Here is a 27,726-nt window from a genome sequence, read left to right on the forward strand (position 1 = left end):
TGAGGAGTTATTCAGCGAGGGGAATGCCAGAGGTGTATTCATCTCTAGCAGTAAGCTAGAGAATCTTGTAATAACTGAGAGTAAAGTGGAGGAGAAATTGTTGAAGATAAACACAAGAAAGGCACCTGGGGTGGATGGGAACTATCCAGTTATATTAAAGGAGGCAGCAAAGGAAGTAAGCAATCCGTTAGCCATAATTATGAGAGCTTCCTTGGACTCGGGGGAGGTACCCATGGACTGGAGATGTGCAAATGTGACCCCAATTCACAAGGGAGGATCAAAGGCTGACACAAGTAATTATAGACCTGTTAATTCTGTTCCAGGAAAATTAATGGAGGCACTGGTTAAAGAAGCACTGCAGGATCATCTAGACAAGACTTCAGTTACAGCTCGGACACAGCATGGGTTTGTTAAGGGGAAGTTTTGTCTGACTAATTTTAATGAATACTATGATGTAATCACAAAGGAACTGGATGCAAAGAATAACTTTGATATCATATATTTGGATCTTAGAAAAGCCTTTGATACTATTGCACATGGAAGATTGCTGCAGAAATTGGAGCAGTGTGGCTGTTATTGTTGTTGTTTCTGAGGGTTTCATGGTGCATAAGCGACTTTGGCTATAATGTGCCTATTCATTTATAACAAAAAGGAAATGAGAAAGTATTGTACCATCTGAAAAGTCCTTAATCAGAAAAGATTAAATATTCCAGTTTGCTTGAGAAAGCGGAAAAATTCAGAAATATTGGCCTTGTCACCAATCAAATTCTCAAGGGTTAGGAGCAGTGTGGCATTGGAGGCAAATTGCTACTATGGATAAAGGGATGGTTGAGTGGGAGAAGACAGAGAGTGGTAATCAAGGGACACTGCTCTTCGTGGACTAATGTTATTAGTGGAGTCCCTCAGGGTTCAGTATTGGGTCCTTTATTATTCTCTGTATTTATAAATGATATTGATGATGGTATATCAAGCTTAATGTCCAAGTTTGTAGACGATACGAAGGTTGGCAGGGTTGTCAAGGACACTACTGACACTATGCTGCTGCAACAGGATCTGGAAAGGTTGAGCAGATGGGCTGAGAGGTGGCAAATGAAGTTTAACATTGACAAATGTAAAGTACTACATATGGGAAACAGCAACCCCAGAGCAACGTATCAACTCTGTGGTACTACACTGACAGTGGTAGAGAATGAAAGGGACCTGGGGGTGGTTGTGCAGGCAGATATGAAGTTCTCTGAGCAGTGCAGACGGCTGCAAGAGTAGCTCATGGTGTATTGTCAATGATATATAGGAATTTTTCTAGCAGGGATAAGGAGGTGATTATTCCCTTGTATAAGGCAACAGTCAGGCCACACCTAGAATACTGTATACAGGCCTGGAGGCCTCATTTCAAGAAGGATGTAGAGCTGCTGGAACGAGTACAGAGAAGAGCAACAAGATTAGTGAATGGAACAAAGGGGTGCTCTTACGAAGAAAGGCTTAAGTTTTGCGAATTACAGTGTCTGGAGACTAGGCACCAGCGAGGTGATCTGATAGAGGTGTACAAGAGGGCATAAGTTCAAATTGAGGAAAGACAAATGTAGCACAGATGTGCGGAAATTTGCCTTTAGCCAGCGGGTGGTTGGTAGTTGGAACAGACTTCCATCCCTTGTCGTGGAAGTTGATAGCCCAAATAAGTTTAAGGCTCAGCTGGACAGGTATTTCGAACGAACAGAGGGGTGAAGTGGAAGTGGTTATTTTTTATTTATTTATTTTACTTTATTTTTTTTTTGGCTGATGCTGCATAAGCTTGCTTTCTTGCATCAAATGCCTCTACTAATGCTAATGCTAATTTGAAATTTAAACAAAGTAAACTTAAAATGAAAGAATAAATTCATGTGTTTTTTTACCATTTCCTGTAAGATGAGACCAGAGATGGTGAAATTAGCAGAGTAGCAAACGTAGGGCTGTATGGGAGACCAAAAAAATGAGCCGATAGTTCTATGTATATTTATTATCGATTGAAGTAACCCCAAGTGTGGTGGGGGGAAGGTGAAATGGTCAAAGTGAACTGTGCCCATGTGATGGGGAAGTAAGCAATTAAACAAATGAGGCAAATGTGCAAGCAAAGGGAGCATAAATGACTATCAAAGTAGTAGTTGAAAAGACACTCCACTTTGCTTAAGACTAAAAAAGAAGCAATAACAGAAGGATAGCATCTTCATATTGCTTTCGGCCAGCCTAATCGCACATGAAAAATAAATTGTAGTGTTAAAGGACAGAAGAAAGTAAGTGGAATAAGGGGAATATAGTTGTGCTCGGGCTGTCAGGGGTTGCAAAACCCATACCAAAGTTGGCCCCTGGAAGGAGGACTGGACAAATGCCTCGTGTTTAAGTCAGTATTGTTATTGAAAATCTTAAACACATGAGGCATATGTCCAGTCCTCCATCCAGGGGACAATTTAGTATGGGTTTCACAACCCTGGACAGTCCGAGCACAACTATATTCCCCTTATTCCAATTGCTTTCTTCTGTCCTTTAACACTACAATTTATTTTTCATGCACGATTAGGCTGGACGAAAGCAATATCGAGATGCTATCCTTCCACTATCACTTCTTTTTTCATCTTAAGCAAAAGTTGAGTGTGTTTTAAACACTACTTTGATAGTAATTTATTCTCCCTTTGCTGACACATCTGCTCATTTGTTTAATTGCTTACTTCCACATCACACGGCGGTTCACTTTGACAATTTCATACCTTCCCCACCACCACCACCACACTTCAGGTTACTTCAACCGATATAAATATACATAGAACTATCAGTTCATTTCTTCGGTCTCCCATACAGCCCTACATTCGCTACACACTGCTAATTTCATCATCTCTGGTCTGATCTTACAGTAATTTGTCAAAAAAACCTGACTTTATTCTTTCAACTGTTTCAAACTGGGCATTTTGCCTTATTTCATACTTTTGCTCTTTTTTCTTTGACAGAATTTATCAGTTTTATTTCAGCATTTTACTTTTATTTATTTTTGAATTATATTCTGTTTATTCCTTCCTCTTTGGTCTCTGTCGGGTCGACTATGATGTATACGTTTCGTACGTAAATATCATAACAGAAACAGAGACCTTGCCTACTGCTGTGGCTCCTATGGTTTTGGCTGCCGACCCTTTGAAGATGTAAGTAAAGTAATAGGACTTAAATCATTAGGTAACATTTTTATTTTAAAGTTAATCTTAATTTCATTTAATTTCATGTAATCTGCTTTTACCTTTCACGCATTTCAATTTATTCCATTGTAATTACACTTGAAAGGGCAGCAACCCTACTCAAAACACTGATCAAATACATGTCTATATTTCAATAATCCAATTTAATAATCCAATTAAATGAATTAATAACTTTTTCGTTCTTTTTTACACGTTCAGTTTTATCAATACATCATATTATTTTTATTTATACATAAGCATTAGCATTAGTTGAGGCACATGATGCAAGAAAGCAAGCTTATACAGCATCAGCCAAAAAAAAAAAAAAAAAAACATTATCATTTAACCCATCCGGTCACTCCAAATGTTTGTCTAGTTCAGCCTTATATTTATTTAAGCTATCAACTTCCACAACAACAGATGGAAGTCTGTACCACCAAAACTACCCGCTGGCTAAAGGCAAACTTCTGGAAATCTATTCTAAAACTGTCTTTCCTTAATTTGAATCTATGCCCCCTCAGGTTCTTAATTTGAGCAAGCGGAAGTATCCCCTCAGCATTCAGCTTGCTCAACCCATTCAAGGCCTTATACACCTCAATCAGATCACCTCGCAGGTGCCTACTCTCCAGCTGCTGCAATTTGCAGAACTCAAGCCTTTCTTTGTAAGTGCACCCCTTTGTTCCTCTCGCCAAACTTGTTGCCCTTCTCTGTACTCATACAAGCAACTCTACATCTTTCCTAAAATGAGGCCTCCATACCTGTAGGTATGTTTCTATTGGGTTACAGTTATCCATATGGAGTACTTTGCATTGTCAAATTTAAACTTCAGTTGCCACTTCTCAGCCCATCTGCCTAACTTTTCCAGATCCTGTTGCAGTAGCATACTGTCTTTACTGCCATTAACAACCCTTCCAACCTTTGTATCATCTGCAAACTTGGGCATTAGGCCTGATATACCTTCATCAATATCATTGATAAATACACCAAACAACAATGGGCCCAACACCGAACACTGCGGACTCCACTAATAACATTAATCCACGCAGAGCAGTGTCCATTTATTACCACTCTCTGCCATCTCCCACTCAACCATTCCTTTATCCATTGCAGTAACTTGCCCTTAATGCCATACCGCTCCAATTTGCACAGCAGTCTTCCATGTGCAACAGTATCAAAAACTTTCCTGAAATCCAAGTATGCGATATCAAAATTATTTTTTGCATCCAGTTCCTTTGTGACCACATTGTAGTATCCAATCAAATTCGTCAGACAAGACTTTCCCTTAACAAATCCATGCTGTGTCTGAACTATTATTGCTGTCTTGTCTAGGTGATCCTATATTACCTCTTTAACCAGAGATTCCATTATTTTCTCCGGAACACAGGTTAAACTAAGAGGTCTATAATTATTTCTGGCAACCTTTGAACTCACTTGTGAATTGGGGATACATTTGCACATCTCCAGTCCATGGGGACCTCCCCTGACTCTAAGGATGCTCTCATAATTATGGCTAAGGGTTTACTTGCTACCCTTGCTGCCTCCTTCATTATAACTGGATAGATTCCATCTGCCCCCAGGTGCCTATTTTATGTTTAACTTCAACGATTTTTCCTCCACATTGCTCTCAGTTATTACAAAATCACTTATCTCCCTGTTAGAGTTTGATAAACTTTTGACATTCCCCTCCTTGAATAACTCCTTGTGTGTGAGTGTAGATGCAAAATACTCATTCAGTTTATCAGCTGCTTGAGCACGATCATCAATAGCCGAACTAGCTATGTTAAGTGGACCTATCTGATTCATCTCCTTCCTTCTAGAGTTTACATAAGTAAAGAACTTTTTGCTGTTTTTCTTTGCGTCCTTTGCCAAAGACTTCTCATAATCTGCCTTCGCCTACCTAACCTCCTTTGTGACTAGATTAGAGACTAGCCATAGGCTTCTGTGTTGCCTGATAATTTATATGCATCCCATGCATTTTTCTTTTCTGCTACAAGCCTCATTAATTCATCTGACATCCATTTAGGCCTGAACCTTGAACAGTATTTCTTAGTTGGTATGAAAAGATTAGTAGCCTCAAAGATTAAGTCCCTGAAGGCTTTTAATTTAAAATTCACCATTGGTAACATCATCAGTTGATACCACTGTACAGAATTTAAAAACAGTCTGAGACTACTGTAGTCACCTTTACGAAAACAACAACCCTTCCCTTTACACTCAATGGTAGTTATATCTTTAAGTAAATCCCACATCAGTACACGGTGATCACTGTCACCTAGTGGGCCCTTTATATGCAAATTATTAATAATGAATAATCACTGCTGATAATCACATCAAGAGTATAACTCCCTCTGGTTGCCCCTCGAACATGCTGCTGTAGATAGCAATCCTCCAATAAATCCACAAAAGTCTTGCTAGCGTGCAAGTGAACAAACCACAAGTTCCAGTCAATATTTGGAAAGTTAAAATAGTAGCAGTAGTAGTAGTGGCACATGATGCAAGAAAGCAAGTGTATGAGCTTATGCAGCATCAGCCAAAAAAAAAAAAAAAAAATCACACCATTCCCTCCAAATGCCTGTCCAGTTGCTCCTCAAATTTATTTAACCTATCAACTTCCACAACGACAGATGGAAGTTTGGTCCAGCAATTAACCACCCGCTAGCTAAAGGCAAATTTCCACACATCTATTCTACATCTGTCTTTTCTTAATTTGAATTTATGCCCCCTTAGGTTCGTAATCTGAACAAGTGGAAAGATCCCATCAGAATTCAGTGTGCTCAACCCATTCAAGGCCTTATACACCTCAATCAGACCACCGTGTGCAGGTGCCTAGTCTCCAGCCACTGCAATTTGCAGAATTTAAGCCTCTCTTGGTAAGAGGATCCCTTCATTCTCCTCACCAATCTTGTTGCCCTTCTCTGTACATGCTCAAGCAAATCTACATCCTTCCTAAAATGAGGCTTCCAGACCTGTAAGCAGTACTCAAGGCATGGCCTGACCATTGCCTTATAGAGAGGGACAATCATTTCCTTTTCCCTGCTAACAAAATTCCTATATATCATTGACAAAACTCTATTACCTTCTCTGGCAGCCTGTCTGCATTGCTAACAGGTCATAATAAGTACAAATCATTGCACTGATCTGTACTTATTAAGTAAATCTGCAGATCTCTTAATCTTAAGGTCATTCATGCCAACGTGTACTACAATATCAACTTTTGTGCCCTTAAAAGATGATATCTGCCCTAGGTCAACTTTTGCCCCTGGCAGATATACCCTGGTCATATTCCTCCTATCAAAATGGATGCTCTCTCTCTCTCTCTCTCTCTCTCTCTATATATATATATATATATATATAAAAGAAAAGTTTAAAGAGTCACAGAAAAGAGGTAAACAATAGATGAAATGAATTGGTTTCGGTGAAAGCAAGATTAATAAATTAGGAATGACAGATGCACCTAAAAGCACAAAGCAGCATTAAAGGATGCAAGAGTATATTAATATTAAATTAAATTAAGTAAGTATAAATGGATGTGAAAGTTACACAAGGTGCCAATAACTATAAGGGTGAGTAAAGTAGAAAAAGAAGAGTAGTAGATCAGTGAAACTTGTAACTTTCCCATCCATTTATACTTACTTACTTAATTCAATCTAATACAAAAAAAAAATAAAAAAAAAAAAAAATATATATATATATATATATATATATATATATATATAGAGAGAGAGAGAGAGAGAGAGAGAGAGAGAATTTGTTTGATTTTGCTCGCTATCATTTCTTTTTTTTTTTTTTTTTTTTTTCATAATCGTTTATTTTAATAATCAAAATTATGGAATATGGAAATCATTCGAATATTAAAATAATCAATTATGACTAACTTATTATCGAAATCATTTGATAATGCTTATTACTGAATGTATCATTCAATACTTAAGCCTAAATATCACAACTTCAAAATCTGATGTGTCTTAACACATTTGATGCCTTTACACACACAAGCATAAAATGGCACTAAGAGTGATGTGCTAAAATGGATATCTGAATTCAAGATGCACCCAAGTGCTGTGCCGTAACACATATGAGCAGTACTCTTAAGCAGTCAACCAACAAAAGGGCCATAAACTTAAAGGCACATGAAATTAACAAATACTCAGTATTGGAACATTGACTGAATGCTTTGTAGTAATGCTTGGCTTCTATTTATATTTTGTTTCTTTCAATACTGAGAGAATGTCTGTGACAGCCTCAATGATAGTGTGAGGTTGGGATCTGTTGTTGTAAAGAAAGAGAACATCCTTTAAAAGCTCTGGAATATTATTGCTTGGCAGAGTTTGATTTGTTCTTTGTGTCAGTTTATGTACTTTTAAAATTTTAAGATTTGTTCTGATTTACAGCTCAGCAGGTTAAGTGTTCACTTTTAGCAATGAATTCCAAACTTTTAATTTTTAACCCTTACATACAATTTTTCAGAATGCTGCAGATGCTGGAATATTGATTTTTTTCCAACAATCAAAATATTATGGCACATTGAACAGTGTCTCTCAGACTTGGGTGGCAGTCAACATGTTAAATACAATTGGGTCTTCTGCAATAGAAAGAACTTTCTCCTAAATCCTTGTAAACTGCCCACACAGAAAATAAAACTATACTACTAAAGGTCAAACAACACCCCCCAATTATTAACATAAACTTACATATAACACTATCAAAACATACTGGTTAAAGGAAATTAAAATAAAATAACCTATAAATAATATTCCAGAGCTTTCAGAGGATGTATTCTTTCTTTACAACAGATTCGAACCTCACACTATTCTTGAGGCTCTCACAGATAATCTCTTGGGTATGAAAAGCAGGGCTTGCTACCAGAGAGTCTAAAACACTGAGGGAACAACAGATATTTAGGTGACATTGAGTCAAGTGGACCATTTTCAGTGAAGTCCAGTCATTTTGTGACAACCAAATCTCTGCTTGCAACTTCAAGACAGTGGGTCTGTTAGTAACATTGGGTGTAACCCAAAGTGCAAGTGCTAAATTATGGTACCTAGTATACTGAAAGTGACCACCCAGGTATGAACCAACATAAGCAGAGGTTGAGGTGTAGTGTCCACACTACACGGATGAATGCCACCCTCTGTGTTACCAGGCAATACTAGGTGGTAGATGACTCTTATCAACCAGTGCAATACCACCACTTTGCTTATTGGAGGCTTGAAGTGGTGACACCCATGTTTAGTCTCCAGAGCAAACTCCAGAAAAACCCCACCCATCTCTTTCATCATGAAGTATTATTGATATATTTTGAGCTTATGATGGGCATCAAGGTGGGATCCAATCTTCCTTACATTTCAATGGTACAGCTCGTAGGCTGGTAGCTAGATAGTCCGTCAGACCAAACCCTGGTTACTCTCTAGGAGGCATCTGGATCCACTACCATTTCCTTAAATGCTGATCTCCAGGTAAGTCTCCAGTGTGACAAGATAACTTAGTTAATTTCAATCCTTCTAAAACTCAGTCCTGTCTTATATCTCACAAAAAGGGATTCCTCTGCTCCTATGCTTATATTTGACAACACTCAGATTTCTAGACAAGATCACATATCTCTATTAGGGATTACCCTGACTTCTAATCTCTCTTGGCATAAGCACATCACAAATATTGTTTCCTCTGCATCTAAAAAACTGGGGTTTTCTCTTTCACTCTCTGCATTACTTTCCTTCTAAACAACTATTCATGCTGTACAAATCTCAAATCTGCTCTACCATGGAATATTGTTCCCACATCTGGGGGTAGTGTCCCCATAACCATGCTTAGGCTTCTAGACTCCATTCAAAAGAGGGCAGTTAAGTTAATTAATGACCCACCTCTTACAAAGAGTCTCCACTCTCTGTCTCAAACAAGTTCTGTTTCTGTTGCATACCTTTTCTATAGATACTTCAAAGGGCACTGTTCCTCTGAAATGGCTTCTTTAATTCACCCTATCTCTACCAAACCAGACCCAACATATTCCACAACTAGTCAGCATCCTTTTACTGTCCAACTTTAAACTCACAGAACCAACTTTTCTTCTTCTTCATTTATTCCTTCAAATTCTGTTTTGTGGAACAAGCTCTCTTCACTTGTATTTCCTGAAAATTGCAATCTACAGAAATTCAAGTCTGATGTCAACAAGTATCTTCTTTCATCTTCTCAATTTTCAACTCACGCATGGCACTAAGTACTAATTCCTTTCGTATTTAGTGTTTTCATAAAAAAAAACTCGCTAGCCTTACAGCAACTGATATCACAATGTGTAGAGCTAAGGTTAGAGCTGCAAAACTATAGTGGGTCTACTCTAAACATAGCTATACATATTTTAAAATTTATTAAAATTAAGGTCATTAAATTAAAGTTTGTTAGAGTTTGATACACTTCTGGCATCCCCTACCCTAAAGAATTCCTCATGTGTGAATGAAGATGCAAAACACCTATTCAATTTGTTTGCAACCTGAGCAGGGTCATCAACAGTTAACTCATAAACATCAAGTGGCCCAATGTGATTCCACCCTTCTACTGTTAATATAAGCATAGAAGTCTTTGCTATTTTTCTTTGCATTCTTTGCCATAGACTTCTTAACTTCCTTCTTAGCTTGCCTAACTTCCTGTGACTTGATTACAGACTAATTTATTACCATAGGCTTCTGTATCACCTGATAATTTATATGCAATCCATGCATTTTTCTTCTCTGCCATGTGTCTTAGTAGTTCATCTGACATCCATTTAGGTCTAAGCATAGAACAGTATTTCTTTGTTGGTATGAAAAGCCTAGTAGCTTTTTTGATTACTTCCCTGTATACCTTTCCATTTAGAATTTGCTGTTGGTAACATCATAATGCTTTTGCTAACCATAAAATTTAGAGCAATGCTACAATAAATAAATAGATATTTAGACATTTTATTCTCCTTAAAAGATTATCTTTGATATTCTAATATTTGAAAGAGTAGATTTCTAGTCCCTCTGTCTTATGCTTTTCCAAGAATAACAAAACAAATTGCAAATAGAGGTTCTTGTTATGTTCTCATGACCTTTCTATAAGTTGTGTCAGTGTAATATTCATTCCTGACATTCCCTGTTTGGCCTAAAACCTGACTATTCTCCCAAAAGTTACACTAAACAATACCCCAAACAATCTGCTCTATGACATAAATTTTACCTGATACACTAAGAAATGAAATCAACAAATCCATAAATACATGTTCTTGTTATATTCCCAAACTTTTCTATAGTTTTTCTCAGTGCAAATACTTGACCCCAGCATTCCCTGTTTGGCATAAACCTTCCTGTTTTTCCCCACGCTTTAAGACATATATATTTTAACATTTTAAAATTTTACCTGGTATACTGAGAAGTGAAATTTCTATGTTCAGCTTTATTTCCCTTTTATTATATACTGGAAATTAATGCTTGACTTACGTAACATGTCCTTTGGAATACAACCTCTGTAAAATATGATATAACTTTCATCATACTATTTTCTCTTCACTTTTCAGCATTTCATGTCTAACTTTATCTATATTTTCTGCCTTTCCATACTTGATATTTCGTGTCTTTTTCTATCTCAATGATAGAAAGCATCCAAATGTTCTCAACACACACACCAACCGTTTATGACTGGTTGAATAATGAAATAAAATAAAATAAAATAATAGAAAAGACTGTAAAATAATATTTACAAAAAACTTTTAATTATTTACAAAAAACTAAACTATAACAAAAGTTAAATAAGTTAAAATATTATTTTGTAAATATTATTTTACAGTCTTTTCTATTATTTTATTTTATTTTATTTCATTATTCAACCAGTCATAAACGGTTGGTGTGTGTGTTTAAAATTGGTAGTATGAATAATCCCAACCTCAGAGGCCTTATTGCAGATAAATGTTCTCAATTTAAATCTTTTTTTCTTTTTTTTAATGTCTTCAGCTCCTACATTTTGAAAAGCATATTTCTATATGATTTTACTTTATACTTGTAAAAAGTATGAGTAAATTCTTGTCTTCTGCATTTTATCAGATTACTTTAAGGTTTTTCTTTTGTTCCGAGATTTTTAACTATACCAAATCTTCCTAAAATTTTGAGAAATATATATAGAAAACTGATTCACATAACATTATATATCCATTTGGAATGTGCAAGTTTGTACATGAGTAATATAACTTTCTACCTAAGATGTCCCCGAACAAGATGTCATAGTTTCCCAACCTGTGAAGTACCAAATTTATATTAAATTTCTTGATACTATAGAGAACAGTATGAAGTACTGTCTACTATGAATTTGTTCATATACTACAGTGTAATTGTAACTATGTAATAATATCAATGCCTAATTCAAATCACTTTATGTTGAAGAATTCTGAAACAGGTGAATGATGCATACCCTGCCTCCTCTACCAGTTTATGAAGAACTGAATTGAAAGTGCAAACAAAATGTTAAAAGATGCAATACCTGCCTGGTCCTATTATATTTACAATACACATGGTTAATTTTTAGTCAGCATGGAACTGTTCCAGTTTTCCACTTGAAAATTTTTGTGATTATGTGATCTAATAAAACAAAGCATTAGAATTTTACATGAAAACTAAATCTAAAGTATAATTTTGTGCAAAAATTAATTAAACTTTATGTGGAATAGTACCATTAGTTTTTAATTTTACACACAATCCAACTGATTTGATTTGATTTGTGAAAGATATGTGGCATAGTAGCAACTTAGGATATAATTTGGCAAATCTTTAGGACAAGACTGAGAAAACACATTCAATCAACTATATAAAAACAGTTTTAAAGCATTGTACTACTGAGTGAACCGTATGACAGACAGAACTGTCATGCTGATACAGGTGGAGACCTCCTATCCACAAAATTCAAAAATACAAATTTGGTATATTGGTCCAGAATGTCAGGGTAGACATCAGTATTCTAGTCCTATGTATTGTTTGTTATTTGGTTTTTAGGAGCATAAGTAACTAAGGCCATATTGCTCTGGGGATATGTAGTGGTCATTCCCTGACCTTTCCGCATCCTCCATATTTGTTGGTCACAGGCTCAAACCCTGGTCTAATCAAGAAGCGTGTGCCACGCACTGCTGCTCCTGCCCTGTGTACAATAACCATGGGATATGCAAGGTTTCCAAGAAACACATTTACACATCACCAAAATTCATCACAGGCACAATGCAATCTATATGAAACAATTCCTTGGGCATACATTACACCCAAGCATACATTTCCACCAAACGTATGAACTCTATTGTGAAATTCAATACTATACATAATCCTTTGCTACTGCTACAAGGGCCACTAGTTCAGCTCTGTGGGTGATTAACTGCTTTGTGGATTTTTGGAGGATCAACTACTCTAGACATACTGTGCTTTATATGGCATCAGACGTGATCTTTCTTGTGTATTATGTTTGTAATCTTCTGCCACTGCTACAAGGTGTATGGTTCAGCCTCTGTGCAATGACAGGTTGGTAGATTAGTTGTTTTGCAGAATTTTGTGGATCCACTACTTAGATAATAATGCAATCTTTAATGTAGATAATATCTGTACAAGTATGGTCATGGGCCAATCCACATGTTTTGAGGATTAAAAATCCAAAAAATATCTTTCAGGAAATAAAAATACTCCCTCCCTTGAAGTTAGCTGAATTACAGCCTTGATTGAAGAGGCTTTTACAATTCTTCCAGTCTCAAATGGAATTCAAACCCAGACCACTTCAAATGAGTGAGAAGTGAGGAACCCACTATACTGTAATAGAAGATGCAATGAAAGGCACTGGCTAGAGCTCTAGTAGTCAGTATATACTGCCTGGTATGCATATTTATAATACTAATTTCATTTAGAAAATTTCACTAACATATTTCAATGTTTTCCTACAATAATAACAAGAAATAATCTTTATATTCATACATACCTGTCAAATGCAGGTCTAAGGTCAAATTGCATACCAGGAACATAAGTGTCAGAATTGCTAACAGACATTCCCACTGGCAAATTAGAAACTGATGAACAGTGAACATTTCCAGTTGCTGGCAAATCTGTCATTTCTAGTTGGCTACTTTTCTTCTGTTGAGTTAATGGGGTTTTCTTAGAAGTTTCATAGAGGGGTGGTGAAAAACTTGCCATGTTTAAAACCATTTGTCTGAAAATCTTAGAGAATAAAAAAAAAAAAATTATAAGTTTTACAGTTAAACTATTTCCTACCCAGTTTCCTGCTAAAAGATTTCATACCAAAACCAAGTAATGAAAATTTTTCTCTAAAATGTTTCTTACCATTTCATACTAATCATTATCATATTTTGAATTACAGTTTATAAACAGGAGATTTCAATTAAAAGATACAGGGTATACTTGCTTAGTTTTATGTTTAGGCAATTAGTATTAATTAGTATACAAGATGTGGCAATAAAATTTGTGATGTAATAAAAAGAACACAAAATGAAGGAGGTCAACAATGGTTTTATTTTGATTCAAGTGCATCCAATCATCCTGACTGGATGCACTGATTATACCGTTCTAAAAGTTTCTGAAAAGAGTCAGCAAAGGCATCCAAAGAAATGATATTTAGTTCAATGGTTACATTTTTCTTTACTTCCACATCCTGAAATCTCTTTCCTTTGATGGCAATTTTCACCTTGGGAAAGAGGAAGGAGTCCACTGGTGCTAGATTGGGAGTGTAGGGTGGAAGACTGATTTGTACAATGCCACATTTCATCAGAAATGTCTTCACAACAAGTGTGGAATGGGTGGGGACATTTTTGTGCAATAAGAACTAGTTTCCTTTCTCTCAAAATCGCAGCCTCCCCCAAGAAAACGTGCTTCAATAGTCTTTGAAGCACATGTGTGCAGAATGCAGCATTGACCCTTCTCACCCCTTCAGGTACAAATTACTTGTGAATCACATAGTGTTTATTGAAAAACATGATCAGCATAGTCTTGATCCTGAACTTCTGTAAACAAAACTTTTTGGGCCTTGAAAATTTTGAAGTCCACTCCATGCTCTGAAACTTTGTCTCTGGGTCGTACTGAAACACCCAATACTCATCTCCAGTGACAACACAGTTGAGGAAAGTAGGATTTTCTTGACAAATCTGGATGAACTTTTTGGATGATCACCTCCACTGCTTCTGCTCATCTGTGAGGCACAAATTTTGAATAACCTTCCTTTCCCCTAAATCTTCATACACAATTTGACAAATCATCTCCTTATTCATATCCAACTTATCAGCCATCATTTTGAGGGTCAAACAATGATCTCTTGCCACAATTTCCTGAAATTTTGAAACCTGTCCTCATTTCGGGGGGGGGGGGGTTCTTGGGTCATCGTGAATGTCCTCATGTTCCATCTTTGAACCATTATACTATTCAAGCACTGGTACTTTGCAACAAGATCTAGAAAAATTAGGCAGTGGTGTGAGAAATGGCTAATGAAGTTTAACACTGAAAAATGTGAGGTACTCATAGCTCATTCCATTTTGCATTCTTGTAATGGCAAACAAAACCTAAAGCCGAAGACAAATATCCACACATCCAACCTGCAATCATCCTTCCTCAATTTGAATTTATGACTCCTTGTGTAGTCTGAGCAAGAGGAATGATTCCATCAGCAATAAGCTTACTCAATCTATTCGAGGCCCTAAATACCTCAATCAGATCTTGTCACAGGTTTCTAGTCTTCAGACACTGCAATTTAAATGAAGCCTTTCCTGTTAGCAGCACCCTTTTGCTCCAGTCATCAATCTTGTTGCTCTTCTGTGCACTTCTGTCCTTCCTAAAATCAGGCTACCAGACCTGCATGTAGTACTCAAGATATGGTCAAACCATTGCCTTATGCCAGCGAATCTCAAACTTTTTTTGTCAGCCGGCCAATATTGATGAAAATACAACAATAGAAATTGCAAATGGGCCATATATTGAGTTAATGCTGTGATATATACATTGTACAATACAAATATTGTAAAACAATGCTTCTCAATAAATTCTTATATAATTGGCAAAAAATGTACATAGAATTGGCAAATTTTCACATGAAACCTTGAAGTGTTTTTTAAATCAAGCAACACAAAATTTTACGTTAATTGTAAAGCAAAATCCCTGGGGCTCACATCTGGTGAGTATGGGCTTAGCATACCCAGGGTCCTGAGCTGGATAGCATCATTTTTCTCTTTCTTGGTGATTCCCTTCTTCTGACTCTTGTTCTTCCCCCTCCTCTCTTTCTCTCTCTCAGGGTAATTCAAAATTTTTTTTGGTTGGTACAGCAAAAGCCTCAGGCTTCCTTGCATCATATGGCTAATAATAATAAAATGAAAAACAATTAAATGTAATATTGATTATAAATTTAAATTACTGAAATAATGCAAAGTATTTATGAATTGTAGTGTCACAAGAAAAAAGTATAAAATTTAAGTTTAATGTTTTGTAGCATGTGATTTATGGAATTGATTTTTTTTTTAGATTATTTTCATCCACTTGTGTTCTAAAGATGTTGTGTGGATAAGTAAAACACATGTGAGATTACTATCCATTAATTTGGCCCTTAATTTAGCCTTGTTATGTTCATAGTAGAGAAAGTTTTTTTCACAGATATAAGTACTTCTAAATATTAAATGTCCATGTTTTAGAATTTCTAGATATTTTTCTGGTGACAGTTCTTTATAAAAATCCAGCAAACTGTTATCATGATAAGATGTCTTTGCTCAGTGCTCTCTTGTAGATTAATCAATTCCAATTGAATATTTACAGTGGCATTCTCCAGATCATATGAAAATGGATCTTGAAAAATAATTAGATCTTTTTCATGATCTTGTACTTTTCTGACTGCAGAATATTTAAAACCTCAGCTGATTCATTTGAAAGAATCTTATATGCTGAAAAATAGAATAAACAGCAAACTAATAGTTGTTTTTTTTAAGTAACCTTATTTTTCAGTTTGAAGTCATCACACAAACAAAAAAATTAGAAACAAACTTATTATTGTCCTAAAGTGTCACATTTAACTCAATGAGAGCCCCAGTGATGTCAACCAAGAATGCTAGATCACATAACCAGTTGATGTCACATAACTCATCAACAGTTTTGTCCTTTTGATTCAACCATTCAACTTTCCTTAAGTTGATAAATCATTTTAATGTGCTACCTTTACTTAACCATCTAAGAGTTTAAAAATATATTACATCTCCAAATTCTGCTTCAGAATCTTCCAGGAAAGTCTTAAATTGGCAATGATTCCCAAGCCTCTATTTCTGATAAAATTGAGACTTCACAACCACATTCGTGATGTGGTTCATCTTCAATACAAGACCAATAAGAGCTTCTTGGTGAATTATACAGTGGTAATGAATTAAACTTATCCCGGTGTGACCACCAGCTTTTCCATTTAAGAGGCTCACCAACCAGATTTTTCTCCTACCACGCTTGAGGCTCCATCCGTTGTGATCCCAATGAAATTATTCAAATTTATATTATTAAAATCCAATGCAGGCACACCGCATTAAAATCTCAAGTCCTCTAGTTCTGTCTTTTATACTTTCAAGAGACAGTAACTCTTCAAAAATTGCAAAATTTTTTGTAACACCATGAATAAATATAAGAAGTTCGGCTGTGTCACTGATACCCATACTTATGTCAAGTGCAAGTGAACATACAACAAAATTAGTTGAAAGTTTATGTAGTTGTTTCTGAATATCTTCACTGATATCATCAATCTGAGTCATGGTAAGCTTTAAAAAATTCCCCCTCTGTGAAAGCTTCACTCTTCTCAGCAATCTCATGGGCAATTATGTAGCTAGCAATTAATGTCAACACAATCAGTGTTTGAAAAATTTTTTTGACAAATGTTTTGTAGAAAAAATTTTCAAACACTGTTAGGCCACATCTTGATACTGTATGCAGGTCTGGAAGTATGCGTATCTTTAGGAAGGATGTGGATCTGTCAGAATGGGTGCAGAGAAGAGCAACCAGATTAGTCAAAAACAAAATACAAGGATCCCAGATAATAAAGGAATTAGGAATTCAAGAATTTTACACAGAGCTGAATAAAGGACAAAGAGATAAGAAACGGTTGGAAGAGGAAGGTCAAGGTGCAGTCTTTAAAGAAACTAAATTTCTCTAAGATGAATGAAACATGAAAAGGCTACAGGTGAAAAAGGAATCTGGTCTAACTTCTAAAACTGAGAAGACAGTCGTTGCTCAACTAGCTAATCTTAATCTTTATACAAAATGTCTAAATTCAGAAAAATTCCCACAATTTAATTTGGAATAATGCTATTCTGAAGCTTATCTTTAAGGAAAAAAACAAGGAACAAAGAAGAAATAAAGAAGAGAGTGTGTGTGTGTGTGTGTGTGTGTGTGTGTGTGTGTGTGTGTGTGTGTGTGTGTGTGTGTGTGTGTGGTATATATTTTTTTGTTATTTTTTATGTGAAGACAGTCCTGAACCAGGCTATGACAACACTGCCATGCATATATATATATATATATATATATATGGAGGTACTGTATCCAGCAAAACAGGTCTGAGCTGTGGTGAGTATGTTCACACAGTGTGATGTTGGGGATTATATTGCCAATATTGAGTGATTGGTTTCTTAGCCTTGTGAGAAGCAGAATATATAACTTGCTGGTTTCCAGCCTTGTCCCAGGTAGGCAGGCCATCTACTATCATCATTCCCAATGCTCAGAACTGATAAAAGATCGCATCTTATGTCTGAAATCAATGGGATCAACAAAAAAAAAAAAAAAAAAACTAAGTTCCTTAGCTATTTTATAGGCTTCTTTCATTGCTACTAATTCAATCTTAGTCCTGTTTTAGTTAAAACCAAACAAATTCAGATTTTAAACTAAAGACAACTGCAAGGAAGTCTAAAGTAACAATCCAGAGAAAAAAATATTCTAAGAATAGTAAGGATACACAGTCAACCAAGCCCATAGTTGAGAAGTTCCAGTATTGATCACAATCCACCCCATAATCACAGTTCAATGATGTAGTATCTCAATTCTGCTACTATCCTTACATGTCCTGTAAGGATAGTATCTCAATTCTGCTACTATCCTTACAGAGCATGTAACATCCATCAGAAGTCACATAATGTTTCTATATACATTGGGCAATTTTTGAATTCCCCAAATCCATTCCTTAAACACAATCATTAAGATACACATGGTTCAATCCTTGAATATCCAAAATCCATGGCATATGAATATAAGTAAGTTCTTTCTAAACTAATGACAACTGTATTCAATTCATAATTATTCATGTGCTGTGCTAACACAGGTAAATATCCTCCCAAGATTAATGAATAGAGTACCATATATGTCTGCCTACAACTGAAGTACTCTCCGTTCATAGAAAATAAAATTCATAGAAAATAAATAAAAATAAATTTAATTTGAAAGAATTCAAAGCAAGACCAAAGTCTTATTCTAACCACATCCAGTTCCTGAGCAAATACAAATCCAATTCCTTGAGAAAATACATAATATACATACCTAATTAAACTTCCAAGAGTCATCCACTTTCCAGCATATATGAAGTCCTTATGTTCACAGCTAAACCTCAACTCATAGTCATGTTTCTCAGCCTTCACAAATCCTGGTATTTTCCGGCAAGATGCTCATTTTATGCTGATCCCTCAGTTCATTCTCTCATCTGTTCAGGGTTCTCAAGTAGCTGGGACACATTTTAGATTATAAAGAATGAGAATAATCATAACTGTTAGCTAAACAGCTTTCACAAACTGTTCTTTCTTGTTAACACTACAATATGCATGCAAGTGACCCCATTTGACACTGCATAGTGCCTACAAGTGACTTCTTTACTCCAACATCAGTCTGCAGTGTAACCATAAACACTTATAACAAAAAATCACTAGATAACACTTATAACAAGAGTCACCATTCTTAAAGTTAAAGCTATACCAGCCAATGAACAACCTTTCTCACATCTCTAACACTGGTCTAATCCTCCATGAAGTTAACACAATTATTTCAATATTAACTCTCGAAAACTTAACCCATGAATCACACACAATGTCATTCTGTTGAATACCTAGGTCAAAAGATTATGTACATAAGTTTCACCCATTACTGACTTCTTTCCCCACATTGAGCCTGATAATTATGTCTACAGATAATTATGTCTATGCTTTTGATCCAAAGTTATTTTTATCACCAGTCCAGAATTCCAATTGAATCATCAAATTGTAGCATCTGCACATCTTTATCACTTGAGCCACCATACCAAGGCTCACAAAGTGATTTAATTTTGAGATCCTGCAGGCTAGCCTTAATTCCTGAGACAAGAACCTTTTCAATTTCCAAACCTGATCCACGCAAAGTGTTTACATTATTCGTTATGCACACTGGAATATTTAACTGGCTCTATAACAACATCAAAATAAGACAAAGTGGAAACAGGCTCAGTGATTCAGAAATGAGTGTCTTCTCTGCATAATTCTCCATATCAGCATACCTATTCTCTGAACCGAGCATATCACATTCAACACTTTCTATTTTCCTAAAAAACATATTATTTGACTTCTCCACATCTAATAAAGATTCCTCTACCCAAAGACATTAGTTGCCTAAATTCACCAAGTCATCTAAATTAAATAAGTTCAAGGCAGAACAAGACAAACATTTGGAGTGAATGGATGGGTGAAATGGGAAGAGATTTTTTTGGCTGGCTGATGTTATATTATTATTATTGACCATATGGTGCAAGGAAGCCTGAGGCTTATCTGCACCAGCCAAAAAAAAATTCCCGAGTTACCCTGAGAGAGAGAGAGAGAAGTAGAAAGGAATCACCAAGAAAGAGAAGAATGATGATATCAAGCTCGGGGCCCTGGGTTTACTAAGCCCATACTCACCAGATGTGAGCCCCCCCCCCCCCCTGGGGTTATATAAGCTTGCTTTCTTGCATCATATGCCTCTACTAATGCTAATTTCTTTCATAGTCTGTGTTGAGCTGTATCATCCTCTTCACCACATGCTCTTGAGGTCTGTGATTTGTTCACCTACCACACTGGAGCACAATATCTCATTTTGAGTTCTGCCCAAACTAGGAGAAGGTCCCAGCACATCACTTCTTGAATCCTGTGACCTACTCTCTTGTTTATCTCTCCTAGGCTATTTTTCTTTAATTCTGTCACATCACCCCAAAGTCCCAAAGATTGGGAAACAGGAATAGTAATCAATTTACACAAAAAAGGCTCCAAGAAATAACCGTAACAAGTACAGAGGGATAACACTGCTATGAACTGCATCAAAGCTATATTAAAAATATACTAAAAAATAAACTTAATAAATATAGTGAACAATTTTTAGAAGAAGAACAATATGGGTTCAGAAAAGGAAAAAATACAATAGATGTCATTTTCTTTTTCATTACAATTTTGGAGAAAAGAAGAGAATTTAACCTATCAACATTTCTGCTGCTTACTGATTATGAAAAAGCATATGACAGTGTAAACCAGGATAAACTTTAGCAGATTTTACTTTAAGAAAATATCCCAACCCAACTCTGGAAAGTGATACAAAGCCTATATAACAACTCCAAAGTTTGCATAAAATATTTTAATTGCCATCTACCAAACCAAATTAACACCAGTAAAGGAGTCAAACAAGGATGTGCATAATTCTTCTCTGCATAATTTATTTATGCAGAGAAGAATTAAACAAATTCACCAAATTTATTTAATATTTACATCAATAAAATAATTAAAGAATGGAAACAAACAGTTTACAATGGAATACAGTTGAACAACAAGAATAAAATCTAAACTATATTAGATGCTGATAATCAAGTTATAATTGCAAAATCAGAAGATGAACTACAGATAGCAGTTAATGAACTGAATAAAATAGGCAAAAAGTATGAGATGAAGGTTGTTGTTGTTGTTATTTGGTTTTTAGGAGCATTAGCAACTAAGGCCATACTGCTCTGGGGATATGTGGTGGTCATTCCCTGACCTTTCCGCATCCTCCGTATTTGGTGGTCACGGGCTCGAACCCCGGTCTAATCAAGAAGCGTGTGCTACGCACTGCTGCTCCTGCCCACCTGGCTACGGAGGCACCACTTGAGATGAAGGTCTCCACCTCAAAAACAAAATCAGTGGGATTATGTGGAAAAAACAAACAAAGAGTCAAAATTGTTAACAATGAAAAAATAATAGAACAAATATCCAATTTCACCTATTTGGGAAATTTAATATCAAATGAAGGGTAAGACATCCACACTAAACTACAAAAATATAATAAAATGAATAGAACGATTAAACGCAACTTCAGAAAAAAAAAAATGACAACTGAAACAAAATTACGATTGCACATCACCTCAAAATCGGCCCTCTTCTACAGCTGTGAAACTTGGGTAATAAACAAGAAAGATGAGACATGAGATATTTAAAACCATTATTAGGCTTCACAAGGCTAGACCATCAAATAAATTCAGATATTCATGAGAAATTAAAAGTAGACAATATAGCAAATGGCATAAAAGGGTATCAGAAAAAATGGATCAGTCACATAGAAAGAATGAACCTAAACCGAATCCCAAAATTAGCATTTACAAGCAAGCTGGATCTTAACTTGATCCAGCTTTAGGTCTTAAAAGACCTAAGCTGGATCAAGTTCATTATGATGATGATGAAGACAAAGATAATGATCAATACACATATATATAAGAATTGTTAAAATGCCAAATCAAGAAATAGAAACAATACATGTGTAGCAAGTGACTATCGGTGATCTTTTCTAAATGAGTGACAAGTAGTGAAGCCACTTGTCACTTATTTAGAAAAGACTGGATTCAATTCCTGTAAATGACTGCACGAATTTCTGAAGTCCTCTTCAATTGAAGATGTAATTAGCTGATTTCAGACAGAGGGAGTAGGGCTCCCTGTGTGAGTTATTCTGGTCTTTCTGCCTGCACAACATACAAATCAGCCCAGGAGTACACACTTCTACAGAAAAAATACACCACACAAATAAAAGTTATGCTTGGAAAACCAAGGTTTTGATAAAGAATAAGATTGTAATGTGGAGTATGAGTGTGTAATAAAGGATTTCATCTCTACAAGAATAATTTCACTGACACGATCTAAGCAAACATTGACATCAGAAGATTTAAAACATTAATCCAACCTAGGATTAATCTCTTAAATAGGAAAAGAAGAATAGAAATCTCTCAGATCATCTCATTTTGCATTCTTGCAATGCCAAACAACACAAGGCTGTGAATGGCCATGAGAGAAGGCTCATTGCAGATAAGACCATCAGCAAGTTGTGATCCAAGGTGTCTACAGGACCACTTAACTTGCCTGTTCACTTGGAAGGATTGTTTGTAAAAAAAAAGAGCAAGAGTGTTGGCTGTATGGTTAGGATTGTCTGGTATTCTGGTAAGTAAATGAACAATCTGTGAGATAAATAGTAATTGCAAAATCCTCAAAATCTCGACCAGCTGGATATCTGTGTGACTAGAAAACAGAAGCCAGCTGGAGTGGTGAACATTAAAATCACCAAGGAAACTTGCATCACTGTTAAGCAAGTTGGACTGGAGAATGATATTCTCTAGTCCAAGTAAGGAAATCAAAGCAAACCCTTAGCCATAATTATGACAGCTTCCCTGGACTCAGGGGATGTACCCATGGACTGAAGATGTGTAAATGTGACCCCAATCCACAAAGGAGGATCAAAGGGAGACACAGGTAATTACAGACTTGTTAATTCTGTTCCAGGAAAATTAATGGAGGCACTGGTTAAAGAAGCACTGCAGGATCATCTAGACAAGACTTCAGTTACAGCTCGGACACAGCATGGGTTTGTTAAGGGGAAGTTTTGTCTGACTAATTTTAATGAATACTATGATGTAATCACAAAGGAACTGGATGCAAAGAATAACTTTGATATCATATATTTGGATTTTAGAAAAGCCTTTGATACTATTGCACATGGAAGACTGCTGCAGAAATTGGAGCAGTGTGGCTGTTATTGTTGTTGTTTCTGAGGGTTTCATGGTGCATAAGCGACTTTGGCTATAATGTGCCTATTCATTTATAACAAAAAGGAAATGAGAAAGTATTGTACCATCTGAAAAGTCCTTAATCAGAAAAGATTAAATATTCCAGTTTGCTTGAGAAAGCGGAAAAATTCAGAAATATTGGCCTTGTCACCAATCAAATTCTCAAGGGTTAGGAGCAGTGTGGCATTGGAGGCAAATTGCTACTATGGATAAAGGGATGGTTGAGTGGGAGAAGACAGAGAGTGGTAATCAAGGGACACTGCTCTTCGTGGACTAATGTTATTAGTGGAGTCCCTCAGGGTTCAGTGTTGGGTCCATTGTTGTTTTCTGTATTTATAAATGTTATTGATGATGGTATATCAGGCTTAATGTCCAAGTTTGCAGATGATACAAAGGTTGGCAGGGTTGTTAATGACACTAATGACAGTTCACTGCTGCAACAGTACTACATATGGGAAGCAGTAATCCCAGAGTAACGTATCAACTCTGCGGTACCACACTGACAGTGGTAGAGAATGAAAAGGACCTGGGGGTAATTATGCAGGCAGATATGAAGTTTTCTGAACAGTGCAGACAGTCTGCAAAAGTAGCTCATGGTGTCTTGTCAATGATATGCAGGAATTTTTCTAGCAGGGATAAGGAGGTGATTATCCCCTTGTATAAGGCAATGGTCAGGCCACACCTTGAGTACTGTATACAGGTCTGGAGGCCTCATTTTAAGAAAAATGTAGAGCTATTGGAACGAGTATAGAGAGGGGCAACAAGATTAGTGAATGGAATAAAAGGTTGCTCTTATGAAGAAAGGCTTAAGTTTTGTAAATTACAGTGTCTGGAGACTAGGCACCTGCGAGGTGATCTGATTGAGGTGTATAAAGCCTTGAATGGTTTGAGCATGCTCAATGCGGATGGGATTCTTCCTCTTGCTCAGAATAATTGCCTGAGAGGGCATAAATTCAAATTGAGGAAAGACGGTTGTAGGATAGATGTGTGGAAGCTTGCCTTTAGCCAGCGGGTGGTTGATTGCTGGAACAAACTTCCATCTGTCGTTGTAGAAGTTGATAGATTAAACAGATTCAAGGCAGAACTTGACAAACATTTGGAGCAAGTGGATGGCTGAAATAAGGGTGTTTTTTTTTTTTTTTTTGGCTGATGCTATATAAGCTTGCTTTCTTGCATCATGTGCCTTTGCTAATGCTAAAGAGTTCCAAGTGATTAGTGGAGTTGGGAGAATGATAGAGGCAAAATATGAATATTTGAAAGAATGAGTTAGACAGATTTTAAGTTGGAGAAGATTGAAAAAAGAGGAGATTCCAAATTCTACTCTGATATTCTGTCAGAGACAAGGAATATCAGAGTGGATATATGCACAAGCAACACCTTTGAAGCAAAAGGAGTCATACAGTGAATAATTGAGACAAGTGAGATGAACAGTGGTTGAATCAACCAATAATTGGGATGGAATTTGGTCAAAGTGTTGGGTGGAGCTTGGCAGACTAAGCAAAAACAGACATTATTGAGATTGAAATTGGAACCAAGTATATTTGGGAAATGAACAAGGAAGTGTTTGGGAGGTTTAGATCTTTTCACAGGTAAGTTTGTTCTATTAGTTATATAGTGCTCTATTTGTTGTAGTGTTAAATGTGTTGTATTTGTTCTATTAGTTATATTAAGTGCTGTGCTTAAAGTGGTAACACTGCAAGGTGCAGTGATAAAAGATGGAACAGAAAATTCATGGACTGGAGACTGATGGATGGTAAATGAAGAGGGGGAAAGAGTATGATGGAGATTAAATCCAGAAAACTTAAGTATAATGGATGGGAACTGCAGCAGCAAGACATATATGGAGAAAAATGAGAGAGAGAGAGAGAGATCTTTGTCCAGCTGTCACCTGACAATTGAAAAAGAAGAAAGGATAAAATGATAGGTTTATTTCACCTGTCCATTTGCTCTAATAGATTGATGCCAACCTGTTACAGCAAACGGACAGGTGAAATGGGAAGTGTTGACCTTTTTTTTTTTTTTGCTGATGCTATATAAGCTTGCTTTCTTGCATCATTTGCCACTATAATAACAATAATAATAATTCATAATCATTCCATGCATTTTTTTTAGTGTTCTACTAAGTTTATCAGTTCGTCAACATCCATTTTGGTCTAAATCTTGAACAATATCTTTTAATTGGTATAAAATGCTCAGTGATCTCTAAGATTATTATCTCTCTAAACACTTCCCACTGGGAACTGTTCAGAGAGGCAATGTTATTAAAAATTGCAAATGCCAATTGAAATTGGCACTTGAATTTTTTTTTTTTTTTACATCAGTTGGTCTCAATTAAAAGAATTTTAAAAAACATCTCAGTCCATTATAATCATGTGGACGAATAATCCTAAGTCATTCAATACAAATTTTGGTAAACTAAAACTAAACTAATAAGGTTGCATCATCAGTATATAACACATATTTATGCTCAGAATATAATACATACAATGTAGTTTAAAAAAAATCAGATGGAAGCAGTTGGTGTTTGTCCAATAGATCGGCATCTTTCAAAAGCAAGAGAAGCAACGTTCTGGAAGCTAGAGTAAATTTCTTTGTTTCCCACAATATTCCAAGCTAGGGTGAAAGTTTCTAACAATTTTTTTAAGGGAATTCACAAGTATTCCATTAAAATTAATTAAGGGAATACTTGCACAAGTAATTTATATAATTTATCGTTTAGATCCATGACCGGTGATAAGATACAATGTCTGCATGAATATAGAACCATTTTCTTCTTCTTTTATCCATTAAGTAAGTAAACTGCCCAGTCCACAATGTGCTCCATCATGTTTCCCATATGCTAACAAGTTCATTCCAGATGTTTTTCTTCTCACCTGTGATATTATTATTGTTAAAATTGATTCTATGTTGGAATTCCTTTTTTCAGTCTATAACAACAACCCTCTCTAAGCTACATGAAGATCTAGTGGAATAGATCCTGCTATAACTCGAAGAGAAGCTGACGAGATTGTATGGAAGATATACACCATGACAAGTAGTATGCTTCTTTGCACAGAAATTACTTTATTTTGAAATTTTTTATTCTGTAACCTGTGAAACCAGGTGCCAGTGCTGAAAGTTACAATAGGGGTGAATGCTGCAGAGTAATATAGACTTAGAGTTTCCCTTGAGAGGTCCCAGTCTTGTCGAGTAATATGCATGAGAGCTCTGGACAAATTTTTCAACTTTAGTCGCCAAATGAAAAAGATGGGCATTGAAATTTAATTTTTCAACCAATATTAAACCCAAGTATTTCATTTCTGCTATTAAAGGAAGTTGTAAATTATTAATTTTTATCTGTGGAGTCTGTTGTGATCTAATTTACCTTTCAGCACTTTAAGTGGATTAATATTTAACTTATTCAGTTTAGTCCAAATTGTAAGATCCTGTATAATAATAGTAACATTGTCTGCATACACAATACATGTGTGTTTGATAAATTGCTAATTAGCCAGCTGTTTAAAACCAGATTCTATATCAGAGGCCACAGAATGGAACCCTGGGGCACTCTCTGTACACAGCTCTAGTCTATAACAACAACATTGATGTTTGGATTTTATTAAAACTTGCCTGTCCTAGAAATAGTTACGAACTAAAGAGAAAAGTTGGGAGTTGTTCTAAGTCATTCAGGAGAGCTCTCCCATCAAAGGGAATCGAACACACCCTCAGAGTTGGTGAAATTGGCTGTTCATATTTGGCTGTTGAAGAGTTGATATGTTGTATTAAGTCCACTAAGGCACCTTAACACAAATATCCTTGAGAAAAGCTGATGTGCCATTAAAATCCAAACAACCAATCCTGGAGAAAATCTATACTATTTATTTGATAATAGCTGTTTGTTGTAAAATAGTTTGTGGATTCTGAGAGCTATTAATTGTTTAAGCAATTTTTCCATGTTGGCATTACTTGCCAACATGGGAAAATCACAAAACAGTTTTTTCAGGTTTGCGATTATATGCAGCAAAGCTATTTTCCAAGGTAGTGGGAAAATTTCCTCCAAGAGATAGTTGTTAAACATTAGCAAAATAATTTTATGAAATCTTTCTAGAACTCTGATGATGAAAATATTTTCAATAAGGTCACTTCCAGGACACTTAGAAACATTGATCTTTTAATGGCTGTTTGTAATTCTTCCAGTAAGAATGGGGGGGGGGTGTTCCCTTGGGACTATATGCAGAATTTTCTAATCTAATTCGAGCATAAAGATCATCATCTAGGGTAGAGTCGTCGGGAAGGAAGCCCATCTAGGATGGTATTAATAGTGTTAGGCCAGTTTTTAGTTTTGGTGTTATTATTTACTACTGTGTTAAAAATATCAGGAACATGTATTTTATTTTTGGAAAGTATATACAATAATCCCCATGAATCAGAGTTACCTGTAATATTTACAAGGTTTAGCCAGGACTCCCTTTTGGTGGTTGGAACAACTTTATTAAAA

General features: G+C 35.9%; 1 protein-coding gene across 1 annotated transcript in view; it reads right to left on the minus strand.

Annotated features, from left to right (window-relative positions):
- Positions 1 to 27,726, minus strand: part of LOC150084551 (potassium voltage-gated channel subfamily KQT member 1-like) — a 475,214-nt gene that overhangs the window by 424,149 nt on the left and 23,339 nt on the right. The window contains exon 2 of the mRNA XM_090376281.1: positions 13,149 to 13,384. Within this exon, the coding sequence (XP_090232407.1) occupies positions 13,149 to 13,372 (224 nt within the window). The 5' untranslated portion in view covers positions 13,373 to 13,384. The remainder of the gene's footprint in view (positions 1 to 13,148; positions 13,385 to 27,726) is intronic.

The sequence above is a fragment of the Mastigoproctus giganteus genome, chromosome 6, assembly GCF_048544385.1.
Source record: "Mastigoproctus giganteus isolate SK-2022 chromosome 6, ASM4854438v1, whole genome shotgun sequence".
NCBI lineage: Eukaryota > Metazoa > Arthropoda > Arachnida > Uropygi > Thelyphonidae > Mastigoproctus > Mastigoproctus giganteus.